General features: G+C 38.3%; 1 protein-coding gene across 7 annotated transcripts in view; it reads right to left on the bottom strand.

Annotated features, from left to right (window-relative positions):
* kifc3 (kinesin family member C3) overlaps nt 1-14,258 on the bottom strand; it is a 47,571-nt gene that overhangs the window by 9,828 nt on the left and 23,485 nt on the right. For 6 of the 7 annotated variants that reach the window (XM_073853373.1, XM_055174101.2, XM_073853371.1 and 3 more), the window contains 7 exons: nt 12,346-12,488; nt 6,434-6,620; nt 5,312-5,433; nt 5,072-5,137; nt 4,730-4,861; nt 2,488-2,769; nt 2,238-2,411 (listed from right to left, as the gene is read on the bottom strand). In XM_073853373.1, the coding sequence (XP_073709474.1) occupies nt 2,238-2,411; nt 2,488-2,769; nt 4,730-4,861; nt 5,072-5,137; nt 5,312-5,433; nt 6,434-6,620; nt 12,346-12,488 (1,106 nt within the window). Of the gene's footprint in view, nt 1-2,237; nt 2,412-2,487; nt 2,770-4,729; nt 4,862-5,071; nt 5,138-5,311; nt 5,434-6,433; nt 6,621-7,196; nt 7,317-12,345; nt 12,489-14,258 lie in introns of those variants that run through there. The other variant, XM_073853377.1, reaches the window with a different exon arrangement.

Here is a 14,258-nt window from a genome sequence, read left to right as displayed (position 1 = left end):
TGCCTCTTCCGCGTCTGCTGTGAATGCCACATTATGCCTCGTTGGGTCCACTAAAGTTCACTATATGGAGTAAAATCCGACAAAGACAAACATCTTGGATGATATAGGGGTTGAGTAAGTTATCGGGACAAGTTCAAAGAAGTAAACATCAATAGTGAAGTAAAACTTTGTTTCATTTATATTTATTTAGTATAAACATGTTTTGCCCTTATATCTAAATCAGAATAGATTTTTCTCCTTTTATTACACTTTATAACAAAAAATTAATAGCACTTTATTAATTTATTAATATGTCCTAACAGAGATAAACGACAAATATTAACTGTAAATTCTGTCCATGTTGCTTGTATCATGGTTAAAGTAAACATCTGTAAACAATATTACATAAATCTGTACGGTTGCATTGATTTAAAAAAACAAGTTATGCTGTGGGTTCCACTAGAACCGCAAATATTGCCTGAGTAACACAAGTATGAACACCACACGAGGGTTAAGAGGATATTTGATCACACACACGAGAAGGGCAGCTGGGTCACTCATGTTTAAAACAAATAAAATATATAGATCACGTCAACTATATCACAACAGAATACTGGACCACGCTACAAAAACTAGAGGGTCATGTATGACTAGTTACTCTGCAAAGTAAGGGTTTCAAAGGTCAAACATGAGCATCTGTCATGAAATGTGGTAATAAATCTTCTATGCAAATTAAATTTTTGTCAGGCACACAATGGGCCCCATCATACACCCGGCACAATGCAGCGCAATGCGTGACGCAAGTGTCTTTTGCTAGTTTCAACCCAGCGCAATGATCATTTTCACGTTTAGCGCCACGTTATTTAAATAGCAAGTGCATTTGCGCCCCAATGTTGCGCCCATGGGCGTTTTGGTCTGAAAACGAGGTGTGTTCAGGCGCATTGTTGGCGCTTTGCTATTTTGAGGCAACTAAAATAAACTACAACATTAACCAACTAAAACCTGGTCTAAAGTCTAAATAAGGGACGATTATGAGACGTAGGCGTAATGAAGGCGTAAAGAGCTGCTTCACCTGTAGCCTGGTAAGTAAATAAATGCTTTGCTTTAAACAAATGCATCTAATTTAAATGTTTTTTAAATGCTACCCCACGGATTTATTGTATATGATGACACTGTACCTGTGGATATGATGAGATGAGAAACTTTTTTTAAGTAATGTTTAAAAAAAAAAAAAACTCATGGCGTTGCCCAAGTGCTGAAACGGCTCTCCGCACGTTTGTAAATTCTTAGCAATAGGCTACATGCCCAGCTGCACCACTTTCCGAACTTCAGCCAGCTCCCTGCCCCCCGTCCGCCACCACCGGACAAACTGATCAATCCAGGCGTGCCCGACCTCAGTAGTCACAACAACAATCTGACACACCTGGATCAATCAGCCCGTCCAATAATGGCAGACAGGAAACAAGGAGCCGGCAGAAGTTTAGGAAGTAGTGCAGCTGGGCATAAAGCCTATTAAAAAGCCTGCAATTTTTACCTCCATGACTAAAAGAAAACGGCTTTTAAAGATTTTAATCCAAAAAATAACACTGAAAACAACACAATTATTTTACATTATTCTTAAACTGGGGATCTTCTTTCTCACCTTAGTTTTTCAGTCATCTAAATATAGATTAGACATAGCGCCAGCGCAACTGGCTTTTAAAAAGTGATAAGTCTCTCATTGGTTTATTGCACGTTATGCCCAAAACACACCCATTACTCCTTACAAGAATAGGAACAACCCTTCTCAACCGTGCGCTCGGGGCACAAACCATTTTTCCTGTCGTTAAATTAGCAAAAGTGGCACTGGACACACCCATTTAGCTTAGATCGTTAAAATAGGGCCCAATTTGTTTTCCGGTCATAGTAAATATTTTTCTTTTATTAAGGGTGGACCCATATTTGACCTCTGATCCATCAGTTACAGAGTAAACCGGCCGACCTTGGAGAGCCTGCTGGTGACCTCCGTTTTACCCCCACCCACTGCCTTGGAGAGCAGACCGTAGAGACGACCACGGTCCGTCTTAAGCTGCAATACAAATGAAGACAGAGAGCCATTCAGCAGCTCTTCAAAAAACACCTCCATAAACAGGGACCTCATCTTTTAAACTTACTGATCAAATCAAACCACTTAATGCATTTGGAAGAATTGAACCCATGACCTTTGCACTTGCAACACAATGCTCTACCAACTGAGCTATAGTAGCTATATGCAATACCTGCTGGCGTAGTTGACTGCTGGTTCTCTGAGACTCATGAAGCTGTTGTTCAAGCTCTCTTAGTAGCTGTCTCTGCATGCCCAGCTGTTCCTGGAGAGTCTGGTTTCGGGCCTGAGCCTCCATTAAAGCCAGCTTACACTGAGACGACTCCACTTCAACCGTCTTAGTCACATACTGCGGAGAAAGCATTTCTTGTTTATTTCTTGTAAAATATGCTACTCAAATGTTGCTAATGAGGTATAGTTCTCACCTTGACCTGTGGGGGCAGCGCCGCCTGACGTGAAAGAGCCTCTTCTGCGTCGTGAAGCCGTGCCGTCAGCTCTTCCTCGCTCTGGCTCCTGTGCAGCGATGCCTCTTCTAGCTGCTGATGGAGCTCGTGTCTGTGACGTGTGGCCTTGTCTAACTGCTGCTGAAGCTGTACTACCAGAGCCGTCTTCTCCTGCAGCTGCTGCTCCAATAGAGACACATGCTGCTCACGCTTGTGGCACTCCTCCTCCTTACGACACAGCTCGCCCTGCAAGACCTCCACATCCTGAAGGAGGTGCAGTGAGATTAAATTATCCACTGACTGAGCACACAGCATCTTAAACAGCAACATGTGAAGTCTCATTTGCCATAACAGAAAATAAAAACTGCAAAGCGTACAAGTGATTGAATGCATGACAATATATATTATGGATATGTTTTTTTGAATATGGATATGTTACTTTGATATATACTTTATAGTGGCATGTTCTTGAATGGGATTTAATGCTATCAATGTGCGCCATATGTGAATGTACTGTGGTAATGTCTGTTTCCATAGATAGACAATGGACCAATCGCTAAAAAAGCTAAAAAATATTCATCATCTCTCACAAACACATTGCTTCACTTCAGAAGACATTTAATAAAGCCACAATATGTTAGATTTTTTTAATAAAATATCCAAAAAACCCTTGCACAGTGTGACATATTTAATGCAGTTTTAAACTTGTATTATCCCAAAAGTTCCCAAGGTTTTGTAAATCCTGAATTACTCCTGTTTTTATTTTTTATTTTTAAATAATGGCTCGTCCCTTATCTCCCTTGTAATTGTCGCCCTTTTAGTTACTTAATATTCGCACTATCCTCAGTTTTCAGTTGTAGAAACTATGGCAACATATGGAGGACTTGGAGTGCAAAAATTATAAACAACTAAATAAATAAAAATAAATAAATATATACATAAATAAATAAATAAATAAATGCATAAATTAATTAATTAATACATAAATAAATAAATACATACATACATGTATAAATATATAAATGTAATAATCTGAAAAAAGTAATAATAAATAAATATATCAATAAATAAATGTAATCATGTGAACAAAAATAAATTTGATAAAACAAATATAATTAATTTTTTATTTAACTATTTAAGTCGTAATTTTTGTTTTTATTATTTCTTCATTTATTTTTGGCATTTATTTTATTTTTAGTTTCAATCATTTAACTTTATTTTATATATATATTTACATTTATTTATTTATTTGTTAATTTATTTATTATTTATTTATAATAATAGTCCTCCATACACAAGTGGACAAATGCAGACATGGCGGTTTTACAGCATCAAACACGCAGCTGTTGTGCCTTGCAGCATATTCATTACGATGGCATAAAATAATGTGATCAAACGTTTAGGTAAAAAACATTAATTCATTAACTCATCCGTGAACATGATTAGCAAATGCCATACGTCTCTGGATGCTAAAAAAACAACATCTGCCATCATTCCACTCTCCTTCATAACGTCATTAAGCTTTGCCTTTGTTATTGTGTAATAGCGACCTCTAGTGGTGAAAATCCTACATGTTGTGGCTTTAATGCAATTAATTTGGATTACTTTAAAGGTTACATTTCACAAGACATTTTTAAGATGTCAAATAAATCTTTGGTGTCTTTTAGGTCAAAATATCATATAGATATTTAAAATTAATACCCACTTTGTGAGCAAAAATGTGCTGTTTTTCGTGTGTCCTTTTAAATGCAAATAAACTGATCTCTGCACTAAACGGCAGTGCGGTGGTTGGATAGTGCAGATTTAGGGGTGGTATTATCCCCTTCTGGCATCACAGGGGGAGCCAAATTTCAATGATCTATTTTTCGACATGCTTGCAGAGAATGGTTAACCAAAACTAAGTTACTGGGTTGATCTTTTTCACATTTTCTAGGTTGATAGCAGCACTGTCTGGGACCCAATTATAGCACTTAAACATGGAAAAAGTCAGATATTCATGATATGTCCCCTGTGTGAATATAGTGACACCAAAATTTCTCTCCAGGAACAGGACTGACAGACACTGCTCTATAGTATAGCCTTTGCATAAGGCCCAAGGGAATGAGACCCCACCCATAAACATTTGTCCCAGGCCGAGAAAAACTTTTTTAGTGGCCTAGTTGCACACCGTGTCATGTTACAAAGTATGAATGCGAGTCTGTGTCTGAGATTGTGTGTTTTATACCTGGCTGTGTGGACAGTGGGCAGTAGAGCAGGTGGTCTGGGGCTGCTGGGCTTGACTGGCCTTCAGCTCTTGTTTGAGACGCTGGTTTTCACTTTCCAGCACCTCCAGCTGCTTCTCCAGATCTGTCGCCCCCTAACACAAACACATACACGCACATCTGAGATTGTGATGGTTAGATGCCTCACAGAGCTAATGAGGATTATATTCCTCTCCTATCAACAAAACCTTCATCTTCAAACGAAATCAGGTTGAACTGTGACAACCCACCAAGATTAGGTGATTTATACTAAGGCACTAAATGAAACGCAACCCTTTTCTTGATAAATCCTCTCTGTATCTCACCAGCTCAGAGCGCAGTCTCTCCACCTCCTGCTTCTGATCCACTAGTTTCTCCTCCAGCTCCCTGACCTACAAAACCACCATTAAATACCATTAAATCAGCAAGACTCGTGAGATACAGATCTGCCCTCATACGATCCGACAGAAACAATGAATATCTATGTACAAAAGGTCACGCCTCACAAGCGGCAGGGAACGTAAATGATCTGCCTAAAAGAAAGTTCTCCTTTGTGTGTAACACACCTGTGTGCGTAGCCCCGTGATGAGAGCCAGTTGTTCCCCCTCGTCTTTTTGGAGTCGCTCCTGTGATTGAACCGTGTTTACTTCCACAGGCTTTGGATTTAAAGCATTAGAGGCCCTTGCACCTACAGAAAAAAAACAAACTTCATGAAAACACATAACAGCAGAAACAAACTTGACACAGAAATCAACCTGAATGGCAAATGTATAATCCTATTGTGTTCTGCCTGCGTAATTACTCTGTAACAACACTAGGGGGTGACAGAGTTGTCTATGATATATTTAAAAAGACAATTCAACCAAAAATGGAAAATCTGTCATTATTTACTCACCCTCATGTTGTTCCAATGAATATGTATAAATTATTAAAGCTACACATATTTGTAATGCAGGAAACAAAAGCACCATTGACTTTCACTGTGGAAGTCAATGGTGCTTAAAACGGTCTGGTTACAAACATTGCTCAAAATATCTTCCTTTGTGTTTAGCAGAACAAATAAATGTTTACAGGTTTGTAACAAAGTGAGGGTGAGTAAATGATGACTGAATTTATATTTTTAGGTGAATTATCTCTTTAAGGTAGCTAGCTACACGTCATCCGAGCTTAGCAACACAGAGGTCATGTGTTCGATTCCCATGCTACACACATACTGAAATGCATAACTGTGAGTCACTTTTGATCAAACAATCTGTGAAATTTAAAACTGCCTAAAAAGAGGAAGACATTTTACCGTAATGCAATGGGTACCTGTGTCAAAACCCAATTTATAATGCAATTAAGACGCGACTGCAATCATATACTTGCATCGAGAACGTCTAGCACAGGGGTCTCCGAAATTTTTGTAGGCAATGGATAAAACAATCTGGAGGGTTACTTTTTTGAAATACTGTAGTCTACTCAAAACTTTTTTTACTTCTTGATTTAAACTTATTGATATGTTTTATCATTGTTTAAAATGTTAATATACACAAAAGAAGCCAAAAGAACCCACAGGCACCATGTTGCAGACCACTTGTCTAGCATTTAAACTGAATCATTTACAATATAAAAAGTTTTATAATTAAATAATAAATGTATAGCCCTCTGTAGGTCGACCACGCATGACAGTTTTTTGTGTCTCTTACCTGCAGGTGATACAGCTTGGTTGAGCTGACTGCTCTGCAGTCTGGGTCCCCCGTAAGGTTCTTGGTTACTGGTTGAATGTTGTTGGTTGAGCTGGTCGTGTGTCTGCAGGCTCTGTAGCAGGAGTCGTTTAGCAGCGTCTTCACTGCGCAGGCGTGCCTGAAACTCACAAACCCGTTCCTGTAGCGTCTGCACAAAAACACAAAAGACGAGCGTAAATGAAACTCACCGTCAGCTGTGGTGCAACACGTAATACACGAGAAACTAAAGCGGATAAGCAGGAAGAAATTTAAAAAGGAAATCTACAGGAATGACTGAAAATGAAACTTGGGATAATAACTGAGACAGGAAACTTTCAAAATGCACCTAAATCTTAAAGGGACAGTTTAACCAAAAAATGAAAATTTTTGTCATCCTTACTACATTTTCTTTGTTCATTTTTCAGCTTTCACAAAAAACAAAGGTTAAAAACAATATGAAATTGAGTAAATGCTGATCGAATTGTAATTTTTGAGTAAGCAATCCCTTTAACTCCACACGAAAGGTTAATAAGGGGTTTGTACAGTGACTGAAACTATTTACCTAGTAGACATTGCCTTTAGCAAATTGAATATCTACACGAGCACTAGAAGAAATATTAAAGCAAACAGGGTGGGACTATAAACATAACAGAATGTAATACATGCAGTACGCTAAGCTAAGAGGACATGAGAACAAGCACAGCGGCTCAAAGTCAAGCTCAAAGTAAAAATCAGAGGGAATTACATAGGCAGACGTCCAGGAACAGGACAAAGTAACCTTCTGTACAGGTAAGACAGTGAAGGAAAACAGAAGGAAAACCAAAGAGGAAATGAAAAGCATGAGAAGAAAAGCAGCATGACAGTAGATGACATTGATGAATGACACGCAACACAACACAACAAAGCTTCACATCAAATGATGAAAAACAAAGCAGTGTTCCCAATTCACCTTAGATAATGTGCGTGTGCCCTTAAATTCTAATCACAGATCAAAACGTCCATTTAAACACATACTATGGAAAAATCTGGTGACTGATTCACGATTCACTGGCCATTCAACAGGTGACACAGTTTGGTGAATGCAGAAAGATCTGGTGATGGACATAATAAGCTATCCCCGGTCACAACTATTGTGTTGGGAATGCGTCAAAGCGTTGTAAAACATCTATACAAAACTCCACAAGCACAGGTCTCATTATTTCAGAGATGTTTCAGGCTTGGAGATCAAAGGGAAGGGAACTGTTTTCCTAACATATCAAACATGTTATGCAAATCCAATTGTTACATTTAGTACAATGGATGTTATGATGAAACCAATACAAGTCTTATTGTTGAAATTCAACAGGATTGTTTTTATCCCAAAGTTTTACTTTAAACACCACAACAATCTGTAATGACAAACAAAAACATTTTTATTTTCAACAAAGTATTTGTTTTAGACATCAGTTTAGCCACTAGCCAGACCAATAGAGGCTGTTTACACTTGGCATTAACATGCGTTTTCGTCGATCGGATCACAAGTGGACGACGTTAATGGCAGGTGTAAACGGTGTTCAAAACGTTTTGAACGCGTCCATTTTCGACCACTTTCAATCACATTCAGAGGTGGTCGAAACCCCTTTCGATCGGATTGGGTTTTGTAGTGTAAACGCACATGTGGTTGAATGTGTTCGAACAGCCACACGCGACCGCATTCTCTCCGCCCATTTATTTAATCTGAGGTATTAAACACAAGTTTTACGTCTATTCTGAGTTCTGGCGTGAACACATGTGAAAAGCGCTATTTTTAGCCTTTCAGTGATAAAACTAAAGCGGCTGATCTCCTTTGTTTCGTTTTGCAAGCGTGTGAAAGTTGCGCGATCTTATTTCATAAATTGCGCTGAAAATTCAGAGAAAGCTCTTACATATACACGTACAAAACTATGTGCAGCATGTTTACTTGCAAAACAAGCAGTGGACTCTGACATAATATTAGTTCGCGTCCATATAAACTCATCATTACTCCCGCTCGCGTTTGAATGACAGCAGAGAGACTTGCCCACAGTCTGGACAGACCACCCCTCACAGTATTCAGGACAGAAGCGGTCGAAAGTGGACAAAAGAGACGGATTTAAATACCAGGTGTATACGTGATGTGTCTCTCTCGTCCACTTGTGATCCGATCGATGAAAACACATCTTAATATCAAGTGTAAACAGCCCCATAAATAAATACAGACCAGAAGTTCGCATACTGTGACTACTGATTCTGAATTAGATGACCGTTCGACCGTGAAAAACAGCAGGTACTAGATAGTATATAAATATGGATAGTATGAATAAATTTGGACATCCGCCATGTTGATACATCACACATACGTCATCTTAAAGCCCCCCTAACCTAGAAAATGCACTTTTAAATGTGTTTCTATCAGAAAATGATAGAAGAAACATTCTGGTATTATACAAATCCATCTATTCTTCTTTGTGTAATCTCCTTTTAACCGCAACAGTCAAACAAAACAGGCTGTTGGGGATCCCCTATCAATGTGATGTCACATTGATTACACCCCAACCATGACTACTCACAGACTCCACCTTATGAGCGCTTAGTTTAACCTTCAGCCAGAGACACACGTTTTGATGTAGTCCAAAGCACATGTGTAAGCGCTCCACCCCTACTTTGCATATGGAGAGGGGAGCTTAAAGGACAAGTTCTGTATTTTACACTTAAAGCCCTGTTTTCAGATTGTTTATGATGAAATAGAACGGTTTTGACTGAAATTTGGACATATGATGCTGGCCCGAGAATTTTCGGGTGTTTCTTGTATCACCTCCCACCTCTAGAATGGGTGTATAGGTGCACTGGAACAATCCTTCCTAAAATGCATTAATCTTTCGTTTACAAAGACGTGAAACTCACCGAGTGGTCAGTGGTGTTCACTGATATGCTCACGCAAAAATCGCTGCAAAAGATGCTTTCCAACAGGTGTTTTAGCATTTGTTGTAAACTTGTGGACCTATTTTTCCAAACGCCTCACACCCGTACATTCTTCCGTTGAGAGCTTGAATAATAGACACTCCAGCCCAGTTGGTGGCGATAATCCGGCTATGCCAATTGCAAGAATACAAACGGTTCCCGGCGCGGAGTAATACCGTTCCTCACAGCACATCTAATACAAGTCAATGAAGTTGGACAAAAACTACAATAAAACCTGTTGGAATGCGTCTTTTGCAGGGATTTTTGTGTGAGAATACCAGTGAACACCCCTGACCACTCGGTGAGTTTCACGTCTTGGTAAACGAAAGTTTAATGCATATTAGGAAGGATTGTTCCAGTGCACCTATACACCCATTGTAGAGGTGGGAGGTGATACAAGAAACACCCGAAAATTCTCGGGCCAGCATCATATGTCGAAATCTCAGTCCAAACTGTTCTATTTCATCATAAACAATCTGGAAACAGGGCTTTAAGTGTAAAATACTGAAAATGTCCTTTAAACAAGCGCAATTTAACCACAAGGGGCAGCTGTTTAATATATGTATTTGCATTTAAGGAGAGCTATGTTACTGCTTTTGGGCATTTTTAAATAAAACAACACCCCTCCATTGACTTCTTTGGTTAACTCCTGTCGAATCGAATGAACACTTTGAGATTGTGCCGGAAGTAGTTAGTCATCCGGGTACTTTTTGCCTACTGTTTTTCCAATACTATAAATTTGGGCATACTATGTACCTCCTCTATAGCTTTTCGTCTACTATATAGTATGAAAGTACGGTTTCGGACGCAGCCACTGTCTATAGACCGTTTCACGCACGCAGCCACGGTTACACCTGATGTTAACTTCTGGTCTGTTTGTTTATCGGTCTGGCTAGTGACTAAATGACCTCTGGAGCGAATGCCTTGTCGAAAAAGAAGAATGTTTTGGTTTCTTAAAGACAAGGATATGGATCACCTCTCAACCATAAACATAAATGAACATCTCTTAAGTGTATTGCAAACACTGAAACAGTATCAGTGAAACTGAATGAGCAAATGGCAGACCATTTAATAAAGAAAACAAGTGAAACATGATTTGTCCTGTAGCTACTCTACTCGCGTTCATTTCCCCTGAGCAACCAGTTAAGCTAAAAAACTCTACAGCTGATAACATTGTTTAAATACAGAACAAACAGGCAGAGCTGCATCTTATTAACCCTATAAAACCCAATTATCCAGAAAACAGATCACACAAAGTGACCCTTAAGTGTCATCAGGGTGATTAAATGATGACAGAATTTTCATTTTTGGGTGAACTATCCCTTTAACTACTTTTACAGTTTCTGATGGGATTTTGGGTCTTTTTGAAATAAAAATGATACACTATAAAGAAACATCACGCAATATTCAGTGACAGTTTAAAATGTAGACAGGCTTGATGGCAAGTAAATAATGACCATTGTCATTTTTGGGTGCACAATCCCTTTAAGAACATAATGCAGACAACATATGGGTGATTCTCACGAAATTAGGCTTATGAGGTGTCATGAAACATTTTGATAAAAAAAGTAAATGCAAAGTAAGAGTATCAAAATAAGCAGCATACAGTTACAAACATCTCTTCATATATTGTACATGATTTCAAATTACATCATACAAACCAATTTTGTTGTTTTTATAACATTTAAGGGGAACATTTTCATTACCGCAACGTGTCCATGACTGGATTTGGGTTCTTTGACACGGAAAAGTTTATAATTGAAAAAATCTAAAAAATAAAAAGCTTCAGTGCATGTTACACTATAAACATTTACAGTAAAGAAACATGTGGTATTTGGTGATCATTGTTAAATGTAGAGACAAAAATAAGGAATATAAATTTGTCCAAGACCAATTTTCTCATCCTCCGCAACAATTTTCAATCATTGTTTAAGCCCTCAATGAACTAAAATTTTCAAACAAAAAAAATTGTTGGAAGGGACATAATTGACTGTGACACTCAAGATGGCTACCAGGTAAACCGTTCTTATTTTTTCTCTCCAGATAAAAAGTTGAAATTTTGTTTGTCATAGTACCTAGACAACTTTTTGTTCTCATTACAGAGTTTGTAAATGCATATATTTCATGTAATATCATGTTGTGGTAATGATAATTTTTGTGATAATCTAAAAAAATCTAAATAATTCTATAGGACATATTTTTAAATCCTCTAAAAATAATGGTTATAGTAACCCCTCGTTCAGACAGCCAACGACAAGCAGTAGCAGAGCGACGTGATCTCATTCATTTCATGGAAACCTGCCAACTTCCGGCGGCACGAGCGAGACCGTTGGCGACCGTATGGGCGTGTCCACGACGCGAGAAAGTTAAGAAAAGTTTAACTTTATGCAAATGTCGAGCGACTTTCGGGAGCGACTACCAATGAGAACAAAGCAGTGGAGTTCACGTCATCCTTCTCTCGTCAGTTACTGGCGTAGATGGTACTCATTTGTTTATGACAAGCAGATTTAGAAACGCCTCATTGAAAGAGACAAGCGACACACAGCGATAATGTCGTTGGCTGTCTGAACGAGGGGTAAGTTCAGACCTTAATCGTGTATGTGCAAAAAAATTGGCTTCAATGGCTTTTTAAAAAAATCTGATGTTGGACACCCAAGTCTGGATTTCGTGAGAATCACCCACATGTGAACCTGTCTGTAAAATCCAGGCTAAAGTCCCATAATCTAAATATGAGATTAGCATCAAAGTTTGATTTTACATTGATTTCAATTTTAACAAGGTCTTAGTCAATAGTTAAGATATCAAGGTTATATTTTCACAAAATGTTCTTTACATTATTCAAAAGGATTTTAGAAAACATGAATGACTTTAGCTGGGGTTTCACACAAGAGACAAAACAATGCATTATAAGGATAATATTTGAAAGGGGAGCATACTTGTATCAGGAGTTGTTGTTGTTCTGAGGTGGCTGTTTCAGAGAGGTCAGAGGTCAAACAATGGCGCTGAAGGACTGAGTCAGGCAATGAGAGGAAGGAGTTCTCCTCCTCACCATCACTCATCAGTATATCCAGAGAACTTGCTGTAGGGGGACAGATGCACAAAAACACTTTTTTTTTAAATAAAGTTTTACTTTTACAGTGTTGGGGAAAGTTACTTTTAAAAGTAATGCATTACAATATTAAGTTACTCCCGATAAAAGTAACTAATTGCATTACTTAGTTACTTTTCATGGAAAGTAATGCTTACGTTACTTTTTAGTTACTTTTGCGTTACGTTTTCTTGGCTGAGGCTTGATCTCTATCAGGCCTTGCAGGTGTTTTTTATGACTGAAAGGTTCTGCAATCAGAAATTGCATATTTCATCACAAAAATGTCGAGCTCTGGCCTGCCGTCTTAGTTTCTGACTCTGCTTCCACACAGGCATGTACATATAGAGTACATAATGTGACTACGTTTAGTTTAATTCAGTACATCATTTTTTTTAATCAAATTAATTAAACTAAAAAAGTAACTTGCATTACTTTTTTGAAGAAGTAACTCAAATATTAATGTGTACATTTAAAAAGTATTATACAACAGTTCTTTCTGGTTCTCGAATCTGATTGGCTAAGAGCCATACGATATTGTACTGATAACGGCACAGTAACCGCTTCACCTTTCGTATCATTCCGGCACCTAGTGAATGGAGGTCCTAAACAGGCTCATCTCTGAATGGAAAAACACAGACGCCCTGTTTTTAAACACTCTCTGTGTGTCTCATTAGTTTACTAGCTCATAAATCAGTCTGTGAATCCCCAATCGGAAGTTATTATTCCGTCAAAGATCAGCGCTCTTGGATGTTAACGTTACGTTACAGTTAATGGGAGAAATGTCTTGTCACATCGTGTGGACGATTAACACTTGGAAAGAGGAATATAAACACTCGTTTTTTTCTGGAGCTATATCTCTTATCAGAACGCGAAAACACCGCGGAACTGCAGGTAAGCACCGCAGCTTTTAAATGTGGACACTGATCATTTACTTTATCGTGACGTGACTATTAAAACATGTTATGAGATATCGCCACTGATATATTTATAAGCAGCATGCAAAAACATCTCTCTGACACTTATAAAAAAACGTTTTATATAGTACTGACAAGAACAAAGTTTAATAATAATAATCGAGTGCTCGTATCGCGTTAAGAATAAATGAGAAAGCAATAGTAACGTTATACAAGTATAGTTTTATTAACTTTTACCTCGCGCCAAAACAACAACAACACAAAAGACACCAAACATGAACAAAAAAACAAGCACAAGCTTGATCATGACACCAAACACTGCTGATTTGATCTCATTTTGATGATCATAAACAAACAAGGCCAACATGAGAGCCAGGGAATCCCTGTCAGAGATGTAGCCCAGAGAGGGCGGTGGTCAGCGGGGCGAGTGAACACTGATGTCCGCTCATGCTTTGGTTCTCATTCGTACCGAATCTCACTAAGCAAACGTTCAAACAGGCGCTATCTTTACTAATCGACTGCAGATTTAAATATAATACATATACATTCTCGACTGAACTAATCTTAAAACTACACTTTGTGACCAAGAAACGGTAATATACAACGGTAAGAAACAGCTTTTCCGTCCATTGAGTTAATATGAGATTCAAAGCAGCCGAAAGTGTTACCTGTCATTCTGGCCGCCCTCAAATCCGTGGCGGAAGAAGTAGTTCTCAAACAAAGAGGCTTTTAAAATAACTCCGTTGTTGTTTTCTAGTTTTCGTTTTTCAAACGTGTGCCGTCGAACTGTGGTGTAAAAGCAATATCGCTCTCGGAGTCGTGTGATATAGCTCTATATCATCACGGC

Source organism: Misgurnus anguillicaudatus, chromosome 15, assembly GCF_027580225.2.
Source record: "Misgurnus anguillicaudatus chromosome 15, ASM2758022v2, whole genome shotgun sequence".
NCBI classification, from domain to species: Eukaryota; Metazoa; Chordata; class Actinopteri; order Cypriniformes; family Cobitidae; genus Misgurnus; species Misgurnus anguillicaudatus.
This window is presented reverse-complemented; position numbering and strand designations above follow the sequence as displayed.